Consider the following 25,498-nt stretch of genomic DNA (forward strand, 5'->3'; position numbering starts at 1 on the left):
GGTATCCAAAAGCACTTGAGTGGCAGAGGGAAAATAAAAGTACAGACCTCAAGTGCGGACATAAAGTGGATCTCCGGGGATGAATCTTCTGGTTTTCTTGGTTTGGATTCTAAGGTATCTGCACCCAGCTCTCTGGTCTTAAATTAATTCTCTTTAAGAAGTAATGTGATGTGAAAGAAGTGGTCATCACCGGGCTTTTTTAAAACCACCATTCCCTAACATACCCATAGAGGAAAAAAGATGAGGCTTATCTTGTTTTTAAGCTATTGTGTTACCAGTGTTTCAATGGGACAAGCAAGATAAATAAATGCTTGCAAAATAAGGTCTGACCCAAGCTTCACCCGATATGGAGTTTCTATCTTGCTGAGTGCACATGATAATAAGATTTTAAACTGCATTAGAAATCAGAGTTGAGTCCAGAAGTGTGCTTCTCCAGCACCGGGAGGGCTCCTGATCACTTTGCAGTGAAGCCACCGTCACAAACAGGATTTCCTAAAGAGGTCTGGGGCGAGGAAGCCTCATTCTAACTTTGGCTCTGCCATCTGGGCAGCCCTGCTGCTCCTCCCCTACTGTAAACAGGCAGTTGGGGGGACTGGGGAACACTCCTTCCTATTGTTCTTCATGCCTCTCACTTCCCTTTCATCTTGGTAATAGCTGGAATTTATGAGTACACTGGATGACCTTCCAAGTCTTTCCTTCAGAGTTTATTTACTTCATTGAGACGCCTTAGCAGGGCTCCATCTTTGGCTTCCCTCACCCGTCGTATTTGCCTGAAGGTGTGGCTTCCTTTCTGTATGTTATTTAATTGAATGGAAAAGGAGTCATAAATACTGTGCAATTCTTACAGTCTAACAGTGATTTTGCATTCAAGCCACTATTTTCCACTCTAGCCAGGTCTTACTTTTCCAAGAAAACACTATTTCTTGGCTTGTCTCATGAAGTTCTTGCTAAATACCCAATTAAACATCTCCAAAACTCACCTCAGGACTAACTACATGAAACCCATATTATTCTAGTCCAGTTCATGATACTATTAAACTTTTCAAAATTCTTATAGTTTTAAAAAATCTGTACCATGTAGCTTAACACTTACAGAGGCACGGCCTAATGTTTGCTAATTATTATATGCTAATGCTTCATGCACATTTCTCTTATTTGCTCAGATGGGCAAATAACTTCTTGAGGCTTGATCTTTTGCTTCTTTTTTATCTTCCTTGTTGCCCCAAATAATATTAGACAATTGATAGGTTTTTCAAAGAATTAGTAAGTCTCATTTCCTTTTGACGAAAGTGGTTGAATATTAAGTGTAAACATTAGAATTACCCAAGGAATGATGCTAGGATATGAGCTGATTTAATGTTTATATCATTTAGACAATAAAATGATGTTCTAAATTAAAATTAAATGCTTTCTAGCAATAAAAAACATGATTAAATTCCACTTAAAAATCTTGAGACTCTGCAACTGGAGAAGAAACATGGCAAAACTGGTTTGTGAAAGAAGAGATGAAGTAATGCCTCTGGTCTGTTCTATGCCAAAGCTTCTCATAGAACCACAGGCTCTAAGCTACAATTTGCAAGATGTTCATTCATTTGTCACTCAGCTACTCAGTGGCCACTTAACGCCATGCTGTTAAGTATTAGCTATACAGTGGTGAGAAAAGCAGAGGTGGTCAGGTCCACAGCTTTGTAAGTGATGGGATAAACAGACTGTAAACTAGAAGACACTAAAAAAATGTAATTGCAAATGGTATTAAGTGCTATAAGAAAAATACCAGGGTGTTATGAGAGTGAATACCAGAGATACTGATTTTATTCTGGACAGGAAGGTTTCTTTGAGGAAATAATACTTGTGATGCGTTTGGATAGGATGGAGCAGCTAGGTGGTGAGTTAGGAGGTGGGCGGGGAGAGTTCCATGCAGATAATTCTTGGAACCATTGTTGGGAGTTTCTTGAAGGTTTGAATATCATTCATTGCTCCTTCTGCACAGCAAAGCCAGTAACTTACTGATCTCAATATGAAGATAGGAAATCCATATATTCATCCAGTAAATCATATTGAATGTGCACTGTGTGTCAGATACAGTTCTATGCCTTTGGGATATCTATGTAAACAAAGTCTCTACCCCTGTGAAATTTAAGTTGTATGAAAAGAAATAAAAACATACACTTTTACTCATCTAACTAATGCAGGTCTGGCACAGAACTTGGATGTTTGTAATAAAACATTTCAAAAGAAGGAATAATGATATAGGGAATAGAGGGGACAACTGCCAACTGTTTGGAGATAATTCTACAAGTTCCTAGTGTTTTTGTACCTCTTGTGAGTAGAGACATTGACTACATGTGTCCTGAACTAGATTTTTGAGTAAACAGCCTTGGAAGATAGAGATAGTGTCTCTCTCTGGTACATAAATAGGTTTGTTTACTCTTCAGCATAATAATGTCTCCTGCTAGGGCCAAGGCCTGGCTGACTTATTGCCCATGATGAAAGTTTCAAGTTTCCTAAGCTAGGGGTTTCTCTTCTATAACACACTGGTTGTATGTGGAGGCATCACCTGGCCCTCTTCTCATTTTCCTATGAGAACTGAGAATCTGGTGCAAATGCTGATACTCTGGCTACTGCTGTTGCAGGGAGTAATAAACAGTCCTTTGTCACTAACCCAAGAGTTATGTGTCTTCTGCCAGTATGCATAAACTGGGGAGAACTAGTTTGCTGGCTTGCAAGTAGGGGAAAAACTCACCGCCTTCTTGACATGAGTCAACTGACAAACCAAAAAATGGGGACTTTCTAGTTTAGAAAGACAAACACCAATAAGGAGGATAAGGCTTACTACATCTAAGGTCAGTAAGAGGAAACATGGTCATGTTTACCAATCCTGACTAGGAAATCAAGGGTCTATCACTAACATCTGAAAAGTAAGTTTAGGACAACAGAAAGGAATTTCTTCACACAGAGGCGAACCCTATAGAACTCACCATCTAAGTGGTATTGGCTGAAAATATAAACTGCTTTATAAAAGGACTCACTAAAGGTCCAAATTAAAGACCTAGAATGCCCAACTCAATATGTATTTGATGACTTGATTTTGCTCATTGGAGAATCATGATCTCATTATCTCTGTCAGAGTACAAATATGGGTAAAAAGACATTAATGTAACCTAATAAGGGCCATTTTAAATATACAAAATAAATATATTTGAGATTGGTAGCTATAAAATCTCCTTTACCATCAGCTATAATTCATAATAATCGTAATTCATACATGTTAAACAATCTTGATTCAATAGAGTGGCTGTTTCCCAAACTGTATATGCAGAATACTTTTAGGAAAATTTGAGGCATTTATTGAAAAAAAAAATGTTCAGGGCTCAAATATGTTTGGGAGCAATGTATTTACTTGTCTGTGGAAATTCAATGTGTATGTTAATTATAAGAGCTCTGATAAGTCCTGTCCAGAAAACTTTGTTTAACCCATCATTTTCCAAATTAGTTTAGTTCTGACAGATCATTTTACAGCATGCTTACTTCACCTCATGAAGCACTATTCATATAAAAAGATGGATAAAGAATACAGAGAAATGTTTATACAATGTTATGAAAATGAAGATCTATATGGTAAGGAAAATACTGCTATTATGCCAGTATTACCTATAAAGTCTCATTAATTTGAAGTGGAAAGTAACAGTGCAGCCAGGGGTGGTAGCACATGCCTATATTCCCAGCGGCTTGGGAAGCTGAGGGAGGAGGATGGCGAGTTCAAAGTCAGCCTCAGCAAAAGCGAGGCACTAAGCAACTCAGTGAGACCCTGTCTCTAAATAAAATACAAAGTAGGACTGGGGATGTGGTTTAGTGTTTGAGTGTCCCTGAGTTCAATTCCCAGTATACTCCCTCCCTACCCGCCCCCCCAAAAAACCCCAAAAAACAAAAGTAGGAGGGGTGCAGAAAGGACGGACAGGTGACTAGATGTCCTTGTCTGGCTTTTATAAAGGCCAGTTAGGCCATTTCCACTCCTTGGAATCAACTGTTTCTTAGGTCCGGGGTGCGAGAATATGGCATGTTTCAGGAAAGGACAGTAATAATAATTACAGCTAACATTTATTGCTTCCAAATGTATTTACATCAAATCCTTCTAACAAACCATGATAGAGGTATCTTATTATGTATTCTCATCGAAAAGGACACCAAGGTACAGAGAAGTTAAGTAACTGGTCCATGGCTACAAAGCTAGTAAGTGAAAGGACTAGGATTTTAAACCCACGTAGTCTGGTTCCACAGGGTCAATCCCTATGCTTGTCTACTTTGGAATTACAGCAAATATCAGTAAACTTTTGTATTATTGTAATTCACATTGCAAAGCAACTCAGTATCTTCTAGTGGGGGTGAAGTGGCCTTCTCCCAGACCTTGTGCTAACACATCTTAGAAACTTTTTCAAAGTTTTATGGTTGTACCAGAAGAAATAAAATACAAATGGAACAGTGTGTACTCACTGTCAAAACAATCTCTCTTTTGCATAATTTCTTCCTCTTACCAATTTGTTACTATACACAATATTGACTACAAGTAAACAAACAAGTAGCTGCAAACACTACACCCACACTCTGATTTCAGCACTGGGCAATGCCCTTTTGTTAATAAGGCTCATCTCTAAAATATTTTTCTTACATAAAAATACACACACATACACATACATTTTCATGTTTTTCCCCCAAATTCCTGATCCTTAGTTGGGTGTTGAGCACAGGCACCCACTGAATCTGCTTGGCTTTTAGAACTGGTGTGCCCCTTGCTGTGTAGACAAACTCAGCCAGAGAGAGCGCAAGTCAACAGCCATTCTGGATTGTGTGTTCTGCCATGTTTATCGTTCATTTCACTGTACCCTATTGGGCTTTTTGTTGTTGCCATTTTTTAATGTTGATTTATTAATTTCCTCTTATTGCTCTAACTAATTAGCACCAATTTAGTGGTTTAAAACAACATCTATGTGCCATCTCACAGTTCTGTAGGTGAAAAGTCCAAGTATGGCGTGGCTCAGCTGGTTCTTTGTTTAGACTTGTACAAAGCTGACATCAAGGTATTGGCAGATCTGTGTTCTATTCTTGAGGTTTCGAGGACAAATCTGCTTTGATATCATTCAGGTTGTTGGCCAAATTGAGTTCCATATGGTTATAACACTGTGGGACTGAGGTCCTTGCTGGCTGTCAGCTAGGGCCACTGTTAGTTCCTAGAGGCCTCTCCTCTAGTTCCTGATGTGTTCTCCATAAACTTCTTAGGGCCAGTAACCGCAGGTCAGCTCCACGGCTGGATGCAGTCTTCTGACTTTCCCTTCTGCCACATCTTTTCTGCTCTCAGATACTTAAATTGGGCCCATCCAGTTAATCCAGAATCATTTCCCTATTTAAAACTTCATTAATTTAAATCTAAAAAAATCTCTTTTACCATGTAAAAAAAAATACAAATTCAGAAGGATTAGGATGTAGACATATTTGGGAACCATTTTCCTAGGGCCTTCCTCATACCAGGGGAGAGCTCTACCACTGAGACATCCCAGTTCTGGTGGTGAGTGGCAATACCAAGTCCACCTTAAAACAAGACAACAGACAGCAACAATAACAAAATAAACAAAGGAACAATTTCACAGACAGATACTGAATTTTAAGTTTTAAGCCTTTAAGGTCCAGGAAACATGAGAAAGATCTGCTGGGAGTTAGGAACTAGTGGTAGGTCTCTGATATTATAAAGAGCATAAAGACCAGCAATTGTTCAAATGGTAGCTGGAAGAAACCACTGCCGGAAGAACAGGATGATACAGGGGACTTAAAGAAAATAGAGATTTCACAGCCAATGTATGTTCCCAAGAAGGTATCTCCGAAGCCTGAGATAATATTAAAAAACACAGGTTCTGGACAAACCTGGTATGCCAGCTGGTAATAATGCCAGTGCCGGATCCTAGGGAGGCTCTGAAGAAGAGCAGGGGCATCTAGGGAGCTGCCTAGATGGGCAGTGGCTCTTTCCCAGTGGGAATGGAGGTGCCTCAGTACTTGAGCAGTGTGTGAGGGACAGAACAACATTACTAACACTAACACGAGGGCACCATTACGTCTAGGGAGGAACACTACAGCACGAACACTTGCAATTCCATGCATATCAACTGTTTTGATTAATTCTACTTTTTGATCATCTCTAAAAGGAGAAATTCACTGTTAAAGAAAAATGAGAAAAATGCCAGACATGGTGTTATCAGAAGGAACAAATCATCCCCTGAAACTTCAACTCAATTTGCCTTCTGCATCGCTTCCTCAATCCTAAGAGTCAGTTTTTGCTCGATGCTGCCTCCTCCATTTTGTCTTTTTAATAGTTTCTTATCTCACTCATCTCCCTTTCCATTTCATCTTCAGTGTTCCACTTTGACCTACTCTTATTTTTTTTAAAGGTCTTAAAAAAAGTCTAGAGACTATTTTTTTTTAGTCATAGGTGGGCTAAAATGAAACATAATTTCAGTCATATTTAATTACACTTTCAAATCTGATGGTACACTCTTGCCTGAGGCTTTTCAGGGGGAATTTCTGAAGTCCAATTACAGGACCATTCTCATAATAAGGACTAATAATTCCTAATGAAATTATTTACTTTTAAGCCTCATCCAGACGATGTTTTGAAAAATATACTAACCCAACCACATTCCTATAGCATCATTAGTGTGGCCAGTACAAACAGGTGAGGTCTACAGTTCTCCTGAGAGCTTCTGTGAAGAGATGGGTGCTGGGTCTATGGAGCATCCCATCAGTCCTTCCATGTCATGGCATCCCATTCTTTTCTATTTATTTTTTTGTATGTATTTGTTCTAATGAGTTACATATGACAGCGGAAGGCATTCTTGAGGCACTCGTTTGGACATACCATACAGTTAGCTCAAGTATACCCAACTGATATTTAACAAATAAGCACAGGTGATCCTTGCATATCTGAAGCTTTCTGTTGCCTTCACAAGTTCAAGGCAATGCAGCTGATTAGGAAGTTCTTGGGTTACAGACTTTTCTTCTACAACACTATTTCTCTATTCTCTTCTGGCTTTTGGTTAAACAAAAGAAAAGTCTGAGGTCAGCCTGATTGTTTCCTTTTTGTAAAGCTACAAAGTTTGTTTGATCTTTACGTCTAGGGAGGAACACTACAGCACGAACACTTGTAATTCCATGCATATCAACTGTTTTGATTAATTCTACCTTTTGATCATCTCTAAAAGGAGAAATTCAGTGTTAAAGAAAAATGAGAAAAATGCCAGACATGGCAAATTGAGTTTTTCTTTCTCTATACAGTTCCAACATTTTTTCTAGGATGTGCTCTGAGTCAGTCTCTGGAGTGGATTCCGTAGATTGTCCACCTAATATTCATTTTTCCTTTTCATTTTAACAGGACTCTGATGTTCTTCAAATTCTCTTGAAGCTTATTAGCAAATTCCATTTCTCTGGTCTCAGTCACTGGTTCAAGTGTGGGCATGTGTTATAACAGTTCTAAGGATGAAACTTGGGAATCCCACTTGAAATCCTAGGACAGAATGAATGATTCATTCTTAGTATCATGGTGTACAGATGTGAACACTGGAACTCCTGCAACCACTTTGCCCTGGGTGAAGAGAGTCTTCGAAGATGCTAAGACAGAAAGGGAGCTGTAGCTTCTGGATTAAGCCAGCCCTGAAGCTCACCTATATCTGGAATCGCCATTTATGAGAACCAAAAATTTCCTTATAATCTAGTTGATCCAAATTGAGCTTTCTGCACTCACAGCCCTGAGCATCCAGCCCATTAGAGTTTCTTTTCAATGACTTGCCTCCAAATATTGCGAGACTGCTCTGCATACCCAAGTCTGTTCACGGCTTAGGAACATGTTTCTTTGGTCATGGTTTTGATTACTGTATTTCAAAGACCATCAACTTCTTAGCTCAAATTTCCATTCTCTACCCTTCATATCTGTCATTTTCTCACCATCTGTCCTTTTCATTCACATTCTGTGAGAACTTCTAGTATTGTCTTTTATATCGATGATTCCAACAGTAGGAATTCTACTTCTTACTCCCTCTTGTCAGATTTTAATTTCTTAATTTAAGTAAGTGCTTGACTTGAGTTTCCTTAGAATTCCACATCTTGTTCATCTTCCTTTACAGCTTTGTTTGATGGTTTTGCATTTTAGGATGTTCAATTCTTTGTTTCTGTTTTAGAGAACATGTCTTCTAGCCTTCTGCTGACTTAGTTTACTAATTTTTGGAAAATTTTTTTCTGATATTGCTTATATTTAATTATCATTTTCAGAATTTTCTATTTTTTTGGAAAGCTTTTGGAATGTTAGTTTGCCTTGTTCAGTAGTATTTTTTGCAAAAGCTACAAAATTTTTTTTTTCTGCTTGTTTTCTTGTACTTCTAAAAGAAGTTTTCTGCCCAACAAAACTTTTTGTTAACATAATGGAGATATTACTTCAGACTCATTCTGTAAACACTCAGTGCTCTCTGAGTAGCTCTTATATTTTAATTTCTAGCATTTTTATCTAATACTGTTCTGATGGCTGTCCCCATTTACAGATGCCCCATTCTTCTTACTTCCAGACACCACCCTCCTGTTCCTTTGGCAGGTATGTTTTTCTGGTATTTGTAGTTGGGGGTGGGGTGGGGAGTGAGAGAGAACTGATGGCCAGTGATGGCCAAGGAAAATCTGAGCATGTGGGTCTCAACAGAAGCAGTAATTGGAACAGCTGATCATTTTTTCAACTGAATTCAACCTTGTGTTTTTGAAACAAGAGGAGTGAGGGAGGCAAAAATAGTCAACCTATTTCCAGGTGCACATAACAAACCTGTGTCATCAATTTCTTTTTGTACTGGGGGATTGAACCCAACGGGTATTCTGCCACTAAGCTATACCCCCAACCCCAACCCTTTGTTTTATTTGAGATGGGGTCTTGCTAAGTTGCCTAGGCTGGTCTTGAACTTGTGGTCCTCCTGTCTCAGTTTCTTGAGCAGCTGGGATTATAGGCATACGCCGGTGCACCCAGCCCCCAAATGATTTTTTAATTCTAGAGTTCTGGCTAAATAGAAATTCTTCCACATAATTTTGATAATTTTTTCATTGCCAGCTTAGTGTTTCATGTTGTATGTTTTTGTGATTTTCAGTTAAGAAATTAAGCAGGGACAGTCAATATTTAAAATTAAAAGCTCCTACTATTTTTAATAAATTCTGATAGCTCACAAAGTTAATGAATCAAGAGGCTGTTAATACGCTACTTGTAAAATAAGGTTACCAGTTTAGAGGGAAAAAATGAGAAATGTCTAAGCACTAAGTTCAGTGCCATTTTTTAACCAGTAGTCTATCCCACTTAAGTGAGTGCCTTTTGAAAATAACTTTCTTACATGCTGATACCTGGAGAATTCAGTATGACTCTGACAAGTAAGAACATATAGTGAGTGGCTGGCTTCCAAATTTCTTCTGAATATTGAAATATTAGTATGTTAAATTATTTCCAATTTGGGCTGGGGATATGGCTCAAGCGGTAGTGTGCTGGCCTGGCATGCGCGGGGTGCTGGGTTTGATCCTCAGCACCACATAAAAATAAAATTAAAAAGATGTTGTGTTCACCGAAAACTAAAAAATAAATATTAAAAAATTCTCTCTCTCTCTCAAAGAAAAAATTATTCCCAATTAAATGAATTGGCAACACAGTGGGCTCCTGTCCCAAGGTTTTTGACAGAAAATATCCTATAAACTCTTAAATATGTAGTGATATGAGAAGAGCTGGTAACATCCAACTCAGCTGACAGCTAAATCTAATTTCCACTGGACATTGCCATTTTGAAGTGTTCTTTGCAATATTTCAATTCACAAGTAAGTACAGCCCACATGTTTGTAGCTGTCTCTGTCAGGTTTTGCTCTCAAATCATAGAAGTGCACACAAATACAAACATACACAGATGCACACACACTCCTTAGCACCAACTCTTACTGCTAAGAGTAAGCTTTAATATTTATAAATTTAATTTAGCAAACAGAACTGGAGCAATAAATCACAAACTCATGTTTTATCAGAGAAGCTCAATATGAAGGATCATGCTGAATGCTATTTCTTAAGGTTAAAATGGAGGAAGAGGGGGGTAGAAAGCAAATGAGAAGAGTCACTGGAAAAGACAGAGGGAAAGAAGAGGAGAAATCCCCATTGCTTCTCAGTTAAACTAAGCAGTGGTCTTATCAGACAGCGTCTCCTCTAGCCAGTATGGGAAAGCCAGATGAGAGGCCAACCCTTGGTGGAACTGGGTATCAGGCAGACAGACAGCAACCTGTAGCAGTGGGCCAAACGGAGTGTCCTACAGATTGCCACTACAGCAGCTCACTTTACTACAAGATCTAGTAGAATCTTTTGTTACATTTTACTATTGTAATTTAGCACCTATGCACTGTTAGAGAGAAATTATGTAGGCATGTATAATGAAATAGCATGAATTTACATTTGTCTGAAATATCTTTTATCATTTACTTGCACTTTTTGTCTAATAAATTTGTATGAATGTTAAAAAAGCAACAAATGTAAATGTTACATCATGTTTTGAAAGAGTTACCATGGCCAGACTTAGATTGGAGGTCCACATTCCAGCTAAAAGTAAATTTTGTAGGGCAAGGAAGTAGTTACTACCCTCCTGCTCTTGATAAAAAGGAGGTAAGTTTGCCATCCCGTTAAAATTAGATTGGTGAGAACTGGCTTTCAACTTATCAAATATTTTCTTTCTCTGCCAGTGTTTTATAATTAAAAAGTATCTGTTTTCTTGCCTCAAACTAGATATCTGAGCTTGAAAGATGTGACGATGTAGACCTGAGACTCTGACCAGATGACTTGACACTATTAGTCTGATTCTTTTCCTAATCTGAGGAAATGGCTGATAGAAGAGGTTCCAGAGTTTTTCCAAGGCAAAGACCCAGAAGGCAAAACATCATTCATGAGCTCTGGCAGCTACCAAGGAAGAACTGGTGAAGAGAGTGAGTGCCAGGGTCTAGGTCCTCCCTGGAAGGAAGATCACAACTCAAGAAATGATATTCTCCAAATTCAGGCATTATGGAACTCTGTAGAATGATGTCTGGGTCTGCTGTATACTGGAAAAAAACAGTCTAAAAAAGTGCTTGTGACTTTATCTAAGATAATTTTTTTTAACTGACAAAATGAGGTCGATTCCTTCCCTATTGCTACCCAACTGATAAAAAGGAAACCCACAGTAAATTTTACAGTTGAAAGAGGTCTCTTATGCATCAAACCAAGCTTAACAACAGCATTACAAAATTACCACATTCATTTATGTTTTCCAGTTGATATTTTTACATAAGGGTAGAAGAAGTAGCCAACACTTATGTAAGAATTTTTGATTTATTTACTCTTGTCTACCTTTCCTATCTTCAAGAATCTCATCCTACCTCTCACTTTAAGCTAAAAACAGATTTTTACTTTAAGATTTTTGGAGGGTAAATTGGTTTAGCTAGAAGAATTTAAAAAATATGCATGTTATCTGAACCTATAATTATGCTTCTGGAATTCACCGTAGAGACATACTTGGACAAATGTTCCACAAAATAAATGCAAGGATTTTACTGCAACAATATTTATAATAGGACTAAAATGAAATGAACAAGTAAATCCTAAATATCTATCAACAGGAAATTAAACTATTTAATAAATGCAAGGATTTCTTTTCCTCAGTTTAAAAATGAGTTAGCACATAGTGTAAACCCATTTCTGTACAAAAAATTTACTGAAGAGCAATGTGTGCATATGTATTTATATATTTTAAACATAAATGTATACATGCACTCTTGAATTTATAAAAAAGAAGATATGAAAGTATATTCAGGGAGTCTTTAGGGTTTTGTATGGGAGTACTGGAAAGATTACATTTCTGTAACATCTGGCATTTTTACAACCAGATTTTTAAATTTTTTAAAATGAAGCTAACTGGCATCTAGATCTTCTATCTTGGTCCTTTCCTTAGCAATTTTAAGTTTCTGAAAGTGACATATGGAGTGAGAGGTCACAGAGACAATGTGGCTCCCCACGTGCAAGCAATTTAAAAAAAGACACTGGGGAAGATTTGCTAGTGCCGATTAACACTATTTTATACTTGTTAGTTGGCGCTCAAGCATCCCTAATTCAGGGGAAGAAGGCCAGGTGGCTGCATCAACCTCAGCTCTGCTGGTTTTACATGTAAGAACCCCAACTTCTATCTATAGTCCCCACCCAAACTAGAAAAGAAGACAACACAGGAGACAGAAGAATGCAAAATCAATGCATCTGGGAAAAGGGCACTGAGTTGTTTTCTTCTTCCTTCCCAATAAACATCAAATTGTCTGTTTCCTCTTTATCCATTTCTTTGGTGGGTTAGATCTACATTGTCCCACAGAGTACATCTAGTCACCAGCACTTAAAATGTGGCTAGTTCATACTGAGATGTGCTTGAAGTTTGGAGTTTGAAGACTTTGTATGAAAAAAAGTTTAAAATACCCGATTCATTTATATTATTTATATTCATTACATGCTATCTTATGCCTGACTAATTTCCCATTTATAACTCATTGTTGCTGTTGTAGGTCATAGAACTCCCAAGTCCCAGCGCTGCCAATGACCAGATATGGGATCTGGGCAAGACACTTGGGAGGATTAAACTTCATAATCTATGTCAAGTGCTCAGGACAGTACACAAGGATGTGTAATAAGCCCTGTCAATGAGCATGAGCTGTGCTGGATATGTTAAGGGTTCCAGAAAGGACCAAGACATGGTTCTACAAAGTATACCAGAGCTGGAATGAATCTTGGGTATTATCTACTCCAATAGTTTAGAACCTTTTTAAATCTCAGAATCTCAATATAGAAAAAAGAGGAATGGGAACTCCTCTGACCATACACAGGAGAGGGTCTGAGAACTCTGTGAAGCACAATGAAGTCCAGAAAAGGACACTAGGTTCCAGATGCTGAAGGTTTGCCCTCTGTCACAAAGCTGGTTGGGCTGGAACAGACTTAGCTGTCAAGTTCCGGAGAAAGAACACTGCTCTGCACTTTGTCAGTACAACTTGTGTCCACACTGTTTGTCACTGAGCAACATCCCCAGCCCAGCAGTTCTCTTTTTAATGGTGAAGCATTTAGATAATGGTATTCCCAAGGTGCAGTGTCCCTGAGAAATAAGCATAGAACCTAAGCTCGTCACAGGGTCACTGAAAGCTAAAGTACAAGCCAGGGGGACAAGGAGAGTGTGGGCAGAGTGACGAAGTTGTTGAGCTGATCTGGACCCTCAAAGTATTCTGTCTCTTCCAATGTGCAAAGCACTTCTACCAGGAACATTTCTCCTTACTCTGTGGTGACTATGCTAAAAACCACTGGTCCTGAAAGTCCCCAGGCGATGCAGTTAAGATGAAGTTGGGAGTCTAAGAGGATGACAAAGGGATGGGGGGAGAGGAAAGGCACTGGGCTTCGGCAGAATCATGCTCTCAAAGCAGCAAATGACTAAGAATACTGCGATTCCCTTCTAGAGGGGACACAACATCTACAGGAGAAAGGTTGACAGTAGTGACCTTGAAGAAGGAGACCAAGTGAAAAAGTTCAGGGAAGCAGGGTTACTTGTTGCCACAGAACAAGGATTCCAAGAGGCAGAGTAGAAAGATTAACAGAGGTAGAGAGAGCCAAAGAAGGGGGGTGCTAAATGCTAAGAACAGGGATGGGAAAACAAAAAGCTGGAGAAAAGCATATGACGGCAGAATGGTTGGAAGAGTACTCAACTAAGACCTAGTTTGTGGAGAAGATCACCCAACAGCAGACAAAGGTGCCAGAGTGGAGGGGCACAGGACCAGGGAGCTGAGACCTACAAAGCTGCCCTAATGGGGAAGGGACAGGCTTCACAGTAGCAGATGTTTTTCAAATTCATAATTAAAGCAAGTTACACAGTAAGAATTTAAAAAGTCATTATTGGTTACATTATAAAAATATTCACTTGGTCTAATGCAGAACTATCCTGTATATATTACTTAACCAAGACTGGTCCTTTTCCTGGGTACCATCTTGGGTATTTCCTCACTCAAAAACATGCTCCTTTAGAATTTTCCCCATTTGGCTATTTCTTTAAAGCAAGGGAAGGGAAAGGTCTAGGAAAATGTCCCAGAAGGGACAGGAAATATGCAAGTCCAGCTGAGTGCCCTGGGATCTACACACGTTTTGACCTAAGCTGAGGTGGTGGGCTTCTTCTCATAGTCTAGGGCTCTCTTTCTGTGCCTCAGGGTCTGGGGCAGCCAGCTAAGGACCTCATTTCCTTGATATCACTAGGCAAGCACTCAAATATGAAGAAGCACCAACGCAGAAACCAATAGGAAGACTGGTAAGGCATTCAGTGACATTTTAGACATTTTCTCACTGGCCACTGAGCCACAAAGGACAGTTTCACTGTTAGTTTCCCAGATACTGGGTATTTAATTCATAGAAATCAATGACGACAAGCCTAGAGAGGCCACCAAACAAGGGGGAATATAACCATGAAGCCTTGTTTGTTTCCTTCTAACAGTGACTGTGTTTGTTATATTCTTCCTGGTGGCATTTGGCACTTCTTAGCTAGGGATCATCAGAGCTGGCAACTCAGAACTTCTAAGAATTACTATCTGTTTACCACAATCTCCATATTCAAAGAATTAGTAGGATGTTTTGTTTTTGAAATATGCATTTTCTTTTTATGACTTTGCTATAAGCTGGAAAACCCCATAACTTTCAAACTACAAACTATGGTCCTGACCAGGATAGCAACAGACAGGCATCTGGAGAATTGACAGTGTGAATTTATTTTGCCATGTAGTTAAAAATCAATCTATCATACCCTTCCATCCATCCATCCCCTCCCACTAAGCTGAATGGGCTGGCTACTGACCAAATTCATAACAAGGGCTTTTAGTATTAAAATATAACTGAATGTTGGTAAAGATGGATTATCCATGGGCGAAAAGTTAAAGGAGGAAGATAAAAATCTAGCTGTAATCCATTTTGCAGAATGCTTCTATAGGTCAGTGTAGGCGATTATTAAACCCAGATAATAGTGACAGATGGTATTTAAACTCTCTGGCTCTTTGTCAACCATCTGCCCCAAGACTCTCTTTACTGAGTTCATATTTCCTAGGTATTCAATTTTAGAATAGAAGGCATATACTTCTTAATAATATGACAGAGAATTAGTCAATCTTTCCATTGTAGATAGACTGAAAATCAAAGCTTTTATATGTGTGATTTGCTTCTTGGCCTAAGATATTACACTGCTGCTAGACTGCAGTAATACATAAAACATTCTAGGAAAAAAATATAGCCTAGTGGGTCAAACAACAGCATGAGAAGAAACATGACAGAGCAGGAAAATCAAAGGCTCTGGGAGTGAGGTGGACCTATGTTAAAATTTGTCTCTTCCATTTAATAGTCATGTGCTTCTATTCATCCTGCCTGCAGAAGGCCCCAGTTCAATGTATGTAAACTCTGGATAATATCCCTTAGAATGTAGATTTGATGAAATAATGTATGTGAAGGGCCCTGGCCTGGCACTTGTAACGTAACAGGTGTTAACTCCCTGTTTCTTTTCTTCCCCCTAGGTCATGGATAATGGTGAGCCTTATTGATGCAAAGATTTTATATAAAAATTAGAATACGATCTTTATGAAAGTTTAATCCTGACATATAGCCATTCACAGAGCAATCTCCTTTACTTCCTTAAAACAGTCTTCTCACTATAGCCATTCACAGTACCCCACACTTCTTGGCACTGAGCCTACTCAATGCATGTAATGACTTTCTCCTCCACTAGGGTTTGTTATCTCTTTAGCCATTCAATAAGTTACTGAAGACTGAAAGACAGGGTTTCCAGTGGGTGACATAGACCACTAGTGATAGGTAAGATGATTTCAGGGGATGAACATGGACAAAGTTTCTTAATAATTTTAATGTTTTTATATATTCTAATTTGTATTAAACAAATTAATAACTGACTTACCAAGTCTGTGATTATATATATACATATATTTATACATATATATACACACATACATAATATATACACACATACATACATATATATGCATATATATTTTTTATTTTTTAAAATTTTTTATTTTTATTTTTTTTAGTTGTTGATAGACCTTTATTTTATTTATTTATATGTGGTGCTGAGAATCAAACCCAGTGCCTCACACATACCAGGCAAGTGCACTACTGCTGAGCCACAGCCTATAATTTTACATATTTTTTGTTGAGGATGAAGTTAAATAAAAAAAGTAAACTGACTCAGGGTAGTAAAAGATTAGATAAGTAGAAGTACAGTTGTCATAAGACTATGGCCAAAACAATGAAGGTGATAAAGAGATGCCACAATCTGGGAATTACTACTTATTGACAAATAGGAACTCCAAGTGAACACATGTGAGGGACTGCCTGATTTAGGATTAGCCTAAAGTAAGGAGGGGTCTGCGTTTAGAATCCATGGTTTGTGACTCTTCAATTGGACAACACTGAATTGGAGCCAAGCTGAATCCAGATCAAATTGGAGGTTGGACCCCAGGACACATCTGCCACAAGAAAGAAGCACGATGTGTTTAGTCATCTGGGAGGTATCACAGGAAACACCAAAATGTGACTGAGCAGGAATAAAGTTCAGACCTCATGGCCACATTCAAGGTCACAGCAGGAACTACCTAGAGGACAGGGTACCCAGCCTAGGAAGGACATGTGATTGTCCTGGATCCATTCTCGTTCAGCCTTTAAGGCACACGGACCCTGGTTCTGGCATTGCTTTCTCCCCCAACCAATTATTTCTCATTTACTACGTTTGTAATCTAGGAGAAAGGTGCTTTCCTATGTGTACATGTGAAGAGCCCGTGGGTTTTCACCCAATATCTCACTTTTGTAGCAAAATGAAGCAGAATGTTGCTGCTGTCCTCAAAAGGAGCCTTTCCTGGAAACTCTAGTGTGTGAGTCCTTCCTCTCAGTCCCAGTGCCAAGGTGGAGAGAGGAGTATTCCTGTCACATTGGACTGGAATACTATATGAATTTTCCCACAGAAAAAAAGATTTGATGAATTAGTACAAAGTGATGTTTCATATATTGTCCAGGTTATACAGAATTCTGCAAGCTAGGCTGAGAACTTGATTATCAAATACATTATCATGTTAGTGGAATTTTTTTTTTTTTCGGCTACTGGGGATTGAACTCAGAGGCACTCAACCACTGAGCCATATCCCCAGCCCTATTTTGTATTTTATTTATAGAGAGAGACTCACTGAGTTGCTTAGTGCCTGGCTTTTGCTTGAGGCTGTCTTTGAACTCGCAATCCTACTGCTTCAGCCTCCCTAGTTGCTGGGATCACAGGTGTGTGCCACCTTGCCCGGCTAGTGGAAAATGTTTTTAATGTTAGCAAAAAATGTTTTTAATGTTAGCAAAAAATGTTTTTAATGTTAGCAAATAAAATTTGGAGTTGCAATTGTTCAAGAGGCAGGGACTGCCTATGTTTAAAAATATAGCAAATTCCTTACTAGTGAATTCTTAATTCTACATATCTTAGGTTTTATCTTTAACAGTTTTTACTATGGATCATGGCTAATATTCAAGCTTGTACTGCTGAAAAACAACTGATTACCCTCCCCTCCACACCAAAAGAAGGACTCCATCTTTACACTGAGGATGAAAATTCTAGACACATGTAGGTAATTCCAATAAGCACATTTTTAGTCAACTCTTAGCTGCACCAAGTTACTCCTTGGATGACCTGGAATGACTGCCTGCTCTTCTATATTGATAGTAACTTATTCCCTTTTTTTCGTACTGGGGATTGAACCCAGGGTTGCTTTACTACTGAGCTATATCCCCAGCCCCCTCTTTAAAAATATTTTAGTTGTAGTTGAACACAATACCTTTATTTTATTTTTTTATTATTATGTGGTGCTGAGGATGGAATCCAGTACCTCACACGAGCTAGGCAAGTACTCTAATCACTGAGCCATAACCCCAGCCCTCCCCAGCCCTTTTTATTTTAGTTTGAGACAGTTGCTGAGGCCCTTGCTAAGTTGCTGACCATAGCCTCAAAATGCAATCCTCCTGCCTCTCAGCCTCTTGAGTCACTAAGATTATAGGCATGGGCTACTGTGCCTGGCACTTATTATCAGTTCTGACCAGAAGCCTGAACCCAATGTGTTCTACAATTGTTGGATGAAAAGAATTATTTGAAGTACTTTTTCTTTTTCTTTTTTTGGTACCGGGAATTGAACTCAGGGACACTTGACCACTGAGTCACATCCCCAGATCTATTTTGTATTTATTTAGAGACAGGGTCTCACTGAGTTTCTTAACACCTCGCTTTTGCTGAATCTGGCTTTGGACTCACGATCCTCTTGCCTCAGCCTGTCAAGCTGCTGGGATTACAGTGGAGCCCCACTGTGCCCAGCTGAAGTACTTTTTAAAATAAGAATTTCTGGCCTTAGTTCAGTAATGAATCAGAATCTCAAGGAGTGGCCTGGGAGCCTCACTTGTAAAGACTGTCTATCCCTGGTACTACTGTCATCCATGAAGTTGCCACTGATGACAGTGACAACATTTTGCTTTGTTGTGCTGCAAAAGTGAAATTCTGGGTAGAGACCCGCTGGCTCTTCATGTGTGCACATAAGAAATCACGCTTTCTCCTTCATGGAACCTTACAGAAAGATAGTAACTTGGGAAATAATTGCTTAGAGGAGGAAGTAACACCAGAAACCAAGGTCCATGTATTTTTAAGGCTGAAACGTCAAGTAGAGGTTTGTTAAAACATAGCTTGTAGGACTCTAGCCCAAGAGTTTCTAATTCACTAGGTCTGGGGTGATGCCTGAGAATGTGCATGTCCAACAAGGTCCCAAGTGATACTAATGCTGCCATCCAGGGACCATGCTCCCCAAACCACTTATCTGGCCTGTTTGGTAAATACTGTGGCTAGGCTGAATGTTACTATTTTTCTTTCTTCCTTTGCAGAAAAACAATGCTGGACTGGAACTCACAGACTTCCTTTAGATTCCTATTCCCCTACTTCTTAGCTGCATGATGTTAGACAAATAAATTGACTACTCCATTTCAGTTTCCTCTTATTGTAAGGATTAAAAAGGTAACACAAAGGAACTGTGTTGGCACTGTACTTGACACAGAGTCGGCTGCCATGAAACACCTGCATATTCTGACCTCCCTGCCACTCTCCCATCCTATGAGCTACAGATGAATTTGCTGAGTACTAGAAGGAGTTCCTAAATTCACTGCATAAAACTTGATTTGGTTAAAACAAACAGACAAAGTAATGGCTGACTTTTTCAGATGAGATCTCATGAAGCTACATTTTGAACATATCACACACAATGGGCATATACTCAGCTTCTCAACTCACATTTTCCCATGGAAACAAAAATAGAAAATAAAGAGATTAGGTTATATTTAGGTTCTCTGTTTAATTTTGACCAGGCTGAATTTAGTACTCAGGTGTGAATTATTTTCCTGGCAGATCTTTATAATATTGTTTGGCTATTTCTTGTGACCTGAAAATCAAACAAATGAGACACAGGCTTTCAGAATCAGGGCAGCCTTGGAGGGCACTGAGCTTACCCACCTGCCCTGTAAATGCTCCTGAAAGCAGCTCCAATGGATAGTGGTCCAGACTCTCCTTGGACACCCAATGGGAACACACAACCCCCAATCTACTTTTCAGATAATTGTTTAATTATTACACTGCTCCCCCCACTAAGCAAATATCTTTATTTCTTTAATTTCTGTGTCCCTTGGTCCTATTTTTGTCCACTATAGTGTCTAAATACATCTAACCTCTGCTCTACATCGCAGCACCTAAAATATTCTGAAACAGCACTGACATCCTCCTTGCCTATTCCTTTTCAGCTTACTTAGTCTTTTTTCAATAATTCTCACCATCGAAATTTCTGTTAATAAATTCCCATGAACTTAACAATCCTTGTCTTCTGCTTGTGGCTGAAGTTCACCTTGAGGATATTTCTTCACTAAAAAACACTCCAGCATGCCCCACTTTCATCATGTCTTATCACCACCAACAAAGACAATGGAAATGGAAAGAAAAGTGGTGTGTTCCTTTCCAAACAGGGTTTCCTAGAGCTTGAAACTACAGTTATACAAAACTGAATGAGAAAGTGGTTTTAGGTAGGCTAAGAGGGAACACCTAGGAACCTCAGATCCACATCATGACCCTCATTGAGACAGGCACGCCATGCTGCCAATTAAACTACTGAAGATTCAAAAAGAAAACATATTTCTTACTTTCTACGAAACATTTCTGCAAATATGCAGCCAACACTCCAGAGATCCACGGGGGTGGCGTAGCTGGACTGGAGCAAGACCTCTGGAGCTCTGTACCACAGCGTGACGACCTGCAATGACAAACAGATGTCAGCATTACTGAGGAAGATGGCTGTGGGCTTAACCTTCTGATTCTAGGTGGCTTAATGACAAGATCCAGTTCAGAAAGAACCCCTATAAATCATATGAGGACACTGATAGATGCATAAGTAAATAGGACTCATCAGTCACAGGCCAGGAAATTACATCATCCCCACCACCTGGGTTCCCATCTCAAATGCTATCTTAACAGGATGGTGAAATAACAAGCTTCAGAAAGCAAGGCAAAGACAAAAACAAAGCAAGCAAATAAAACCCTCTTATCTTAAAACTATTTTTTTTCTTAAAAAAAAAAAAAGAAAAACAGGTGATGGCAACAACTCCAGCTCAATTCCCAGGTCAGTGTTGGAAAATCAGAAGATTCCAGTGGCTGCTAGATGGCGACCTTGAAGTCTACAGAGCACCCAGGGCGAGTCAAAACTGCTCTTATCATGACTTTGTGGGAAATCAAAATAAAACCCCCTTCCATGCTGCTCTTTACAGAAAACAAATAAAAAATGGGGAAGAACTTAAAAGATGTAACCCAAATATTCATACCATGTGTAAGAAAGGTCATCCATAGCAGATTCCCCAAACTGGAGAACCCATTTAGTATTGAACAGTATAAGGTAGATGAAACAAACAAAGTGGTACTTATTTCAGCCAGGTTGACAGCTGAAGAAAACATCATGTTAGGGCTTCAGATTTCTGTGTGTACAGGGATCAAGTGCCTCTTATTTTAGGGAGAGAGGCAGATATTCTATGGAGACTTGAAATGAGGATGTATTATTGCCAAATAAAGAATTGGGAATACATAAATTTATTACATAAGCATTTTACATTAAGCAGATCCCCTTATTTTTATTGATCTAACTGTATTGTTACTGTCATTCAGTTTTATGTATTTTATTTTTGGGGGGTACCAGGGATTGAACTCAGGGGTACTCAACCACTGAGCCATATCCCCAGCCCTATTTTGTATTTTACTTAGAGACAGGATCTCACTGAGTTGCTTAGGGTTTTGCTTTTGCTGAGGCTGGCTTTGAATTCCCAATCCTCCTGCCTCAGCCTCCTGAGCTGCTGGGATTACAGGCATGCACCACCGCATGTATCTTGATAGTATGTTATTTGATGCATTAAGATGGAGGTGGAGAGTCTCTAAAAATGGCTCCCATCAATTTCCTTGTCTCTTTTTATACATGTGCTGCTTCCCCCATCAAGGGATGGAATTCATTTATCTTCCACTGAATCTGAGTTGGCCTTTGCAATTTGTTTGAACTATAGTTTATGGTGGAAATAAGGTCTAAGACTATCAAAGCTTGGTCATGAGAAGTCCTGTAGCCTGGGCCCTTTCAAATGCTTGCTCTCAAGATGCTTCCTCTTGCAATTCAGACGGCTTGCTATGAGAAGTTTGACTCTCTGGTCCACATACCTTGCTGAGCTGTCAGCTGAAAGCCACGTGAGTGAGGCATCTTAGATATTCAAGACCCACCAATCTCCCAGATGTCTGCAGCCCCAGCCAATGTCACACAGAGCAGGTCTGCCCAGCTGAGTCCAGTCAACCGACAAGACTCTGAGAATAATAAAATGCTTGCTGTTTTTAAGTTTTGGGTTGATTATATGGTAAATTGACTTATTCATCTCATTTAACATGTTTTGCTTCAAATTCACCCAGGGGTTAAGTTTTGCTTAGGGATTATTTAATTGATATCTAATGAAGGATGATGTAACAGAAATAAAACTCAAAATACAAACTGACAATACCAGAACAATTTTTACCCCAGTTATCATTTGATGCCAATATATCTTTCGAGCATCATCTCCTACAGGACTTCCACACATCCCTTATGCCCTAGTTACACAATGATTATATCTCTGGTTTTCAACCTTGACTATGACCAGAATCATCCATGGGGCTTTTAGAAAAACTTAGGTATCTGAACCTTTTTTTGTCTCCACCGAATTAGCTCTCCATGAGTGGGTTCCTTTTTTTTTTTTTCTTTTAAGTTCTTCAGGGAACGCTCACCCTAATAGGTTTGCGTACTACTGGATTATACAAACATATCCTATAGCTCTTGCCTCCATGATTTTCTTTACTGTTCTAACCTGGGCAACTCTTTTTCATTCTCCTCACCATGAAGAAATTCTACTTACTCCACATGTCCAGTTTGAATGCCATTACCCTCCTGAACTCACTGCTACCTGTAAATCACTGGTGGTAACAGTTCACAGTATGTATTGTTCATGGCTGAGGTGCACAGCCCTGGCTTTATATATGATATGTCTGTAAATGCCTATCACAATACTGTATCCATTGCAATAATAGTGTAACAAAGATGAAAATAATGATTAGTTTATGGCAATTCATCCTAGAAAGATGACTGGGCAAAATTCAATGACTAGTCATTCCCCAAAGAGAAGGTACTACTTTTGCTAAGAAGAGTGTCCAATTCTGGGCTCCAGTTTTTACTTCCATGATTTATTTCTGCTTTATTAATATTTCAATTTGGAGGCACACTTCTTCATTTCTCTGTCATACTATAAACAAAAGCACAGGTGCAAACTGTCCATAAAGTTCCACTTGAATGGTTTATAGACATTCACAGATATTGTGAAGGCACACATTTATCTTTTTACCTCAATTCAGAATAAAATCCAACATTATAAGAGATGAAAATTTTAATTTGAATACAGCATTATTTGAAGCTATTTTAGGGAAATGGATTTCTGATTGATTATTCATCTTAAAAAACTTTGGAAAGACAGACTACCTTCATTTTTAATACTTTAGCATTTGATACCTATTATGATAACCAAATCAATGTCTGAATAGTAAAAACAACAAGAACAATATTGGTATGTATAGGAAGTTCCCTTTTATTCTTTTAAAAACGTAATTATCACTCAAAATGTAGAATGAATTTTCAAATGCTTTAAAAATGTCTATTACTAATGACCATATGATCATTTTCCTTTATTTAATTAATGACATTAATTATTTTAGTGGATTTCCTAAAATTGCACCATCCATACTTTCTTGGAATAAATCATTCCTAATTATTATTCTTTTATAAAAATTTAAAAATCTTTTTATATTTTCATTTTTTATTTGTAGTTGGACACAATACCTTTATTTTATTTATTTATTTTTTATGTGGTGCTGAGGATCCAACCCAGGTCCTCGATTGTGCTAGGCAAGCATTCTACCGCTGAGCCACAACCCAGCCCACTTGGCGTATTATTTGTTTAAGATGCTTCAGAATTCTATTTGCTAATCTTTCATGTTTTGATATCACGGATATGCAAACTTTGTATTTTGTTCTATATTTTCGGGGGGGATTGAACCAGGGATTGAACTCAGGGATACTTGACCACCGAGCCACATCCCCAGCCCTATTTTGTATTTTATTTAGAGACAGGGTCTCACTGAGCTGCTTAGTGCCTCACTTTTGCTGAGGCTGTTTTTGAACTCGAGATCCTCCTGTCTCAGCCTCTGGAGCTGCTGAGATTACAGGCATGTGCCACTGTGCCTGGCCTTTTCTATATTCTTGAACAATATAAATGACATAAAAATAATTAGTTATGTGAGGGTTAAACTGACCTGTACCACTGTCGGGGTCTCTGTTAGCTGTGCCCAACAATCTTTTGAATTCCTTCTTGGTAATTAGTCTGTTCAGGGTTTAATCTCTTTTTGAATCAATCCTGATTATGGTAAAGGATTCTCCTATGAAAATTCTTTTTTAAAAATTTATATTGTCTACTCTATTTTTAAATTTACTTACTTATTCTAATTTTTTTTATATATGACAGCAGAATGCATTTCAATTCATAGTACACATACAGAGCCCAATTCTTCATGTCTCTGGTTGTATACAAGGTAGAGTCACACCATTTGTGTCTTCATACATGGAAAATTCTTAACCTAGATTTAAGAATGTCCTGGCTTAAATCTGAACATAGTATTTATTATAATTATTTTAAGCTCATCTGTTTCCTGATTATACTGATTTTCCCTTTCCCAATATGTATTTTTGCTCTCTTTATATCTGTCACATTTGTCAGGAGTTTGGCTAGCTATGTTATCAATTAAAAAAAAAAAACCCTCATGTGAGGTTTTATTGCCATTTTGGGAAGATTATTGTTTTATTTTATAATTTGTTGATTTCTATTTTTATCCTTTTAAATTCTCCCTCCTAGTTTCTTTGGTTTTCTTTGGAACTTTTCTTATTTATTTTCAACTCTGATTACTAACAGAATAATTATTTTCAAATAAATTTTCCCATTTTTGTTCATCTTTTAAGAAATGTTATTTATCTTTAATCCAAGAGCACACTATACTTTGAAGAATTACTTATTTTAAAAAATGTCTTAAATTTTCCATATGGTCAGGTTATTTATGTTTGTTTTGTTTTGTTTTTGTACCAGGGATTAAACTCAGGGGCACTCAATCACTGAGCCACATCCCCAGCCCTATTTTGTATTTTATTTCAGAGACAGGGTCTCGCTGAGTTGCTAAGCACCCCGCCACTGCTGAGGCTGGCTTTGAACTCTTGATCCTCATGTCTCAGCCTCCTTGGCCACTGGGTTTACAGGCGTGTGCCAGTGTGCCTGGCTTATGGTTATTTTTTAATTACTGGATTTCTAGTTTTATTGCATTACAACCAGACAATGTAACCTGTAAAATGTCTACTTCTTAGAGTTTATTTCTGTTTTCTTTATGATGAAGTACATACCCTTTTTTTTTTTTTTGTTCTGTGGGGTATGAGAGGGTACTATCTTCAAAGTGTAAAGTTCTTTAACAACGAAAGTTTTCCTCATACAAATTCTTACTTACATTATTCTATACTTTGTCGAACTCTGAAGGAGGACTGAATTTTGTTTTCTTTTCCCCAGTATCTCCTTTGTAAGCCTAAGGGTTTCTGCCTTATGTAAACTGGCCTTATATTTGGGGTAAGTAAAACTTATTATAACAAAAATATTATCAAAATAATGAGAATTTTTATAGACATAGAATAAATACACAAGTCAGCTACAAAATAAAATGGAAAAAGGAGTCCA

The 25,498-nt window shown here is 38.3% G+C and overlaps 1 protein-coding gene and 1 long non-coding RNA gene across 2 annotated transcripts in view; one reads left to right on the plus strand and one right to left on the minus strand.

The window, feature by feature from the left end:
• Positions 1–12,371, plus strand: part of LOC125611038 — a 14,100-nt gene extending 1,729 nt beyond the window's left edge. The window contains exons 2-3 of the long non-coding RNA XR_007341132.1: positions 8,574–8,623; positions 10,814–12,371. This is a non-coding gene — a long non-coding RNA (uncharacterized LOC125611038). The remainder of the gene's footprint in view (positions 1–8,573; positions 8,624–10,813) is intronic.
• The window catches only part of Cdk6 (cyclin dependent kinase 6), a 205,291-nt gene that overhangs the window by 45,155 nt on the left and 134,638 nt on the right, over positions 1–25,498 (minus strand). Inside the window, exon 4 of the mRNA XM_015506732.2 lies at positions 20,324–20,433. Within this exon, the coding sequence (XP_015362218.1) occupies positions 20,324–20,433 (110 nt within the window). The remainder of the gene's footprint in view (positions 1–20,323; positions 20,434–25,498) is intronic.

Source organism: Marmota marmota, unplaced genomic scaffold (genome assembly GCF_001458135.2).
Source record: "Marmota marmota marmota unplaced genomic scaffold, marMar, whole genome shotgun sequence".
Classification (NCBI taxonomy): domain Eukaryota; kingdom Metazoa; phylum Chordata; class Mammalia; order Rodentia; family Sciuridae; genus Marmota; species Marmota marmota.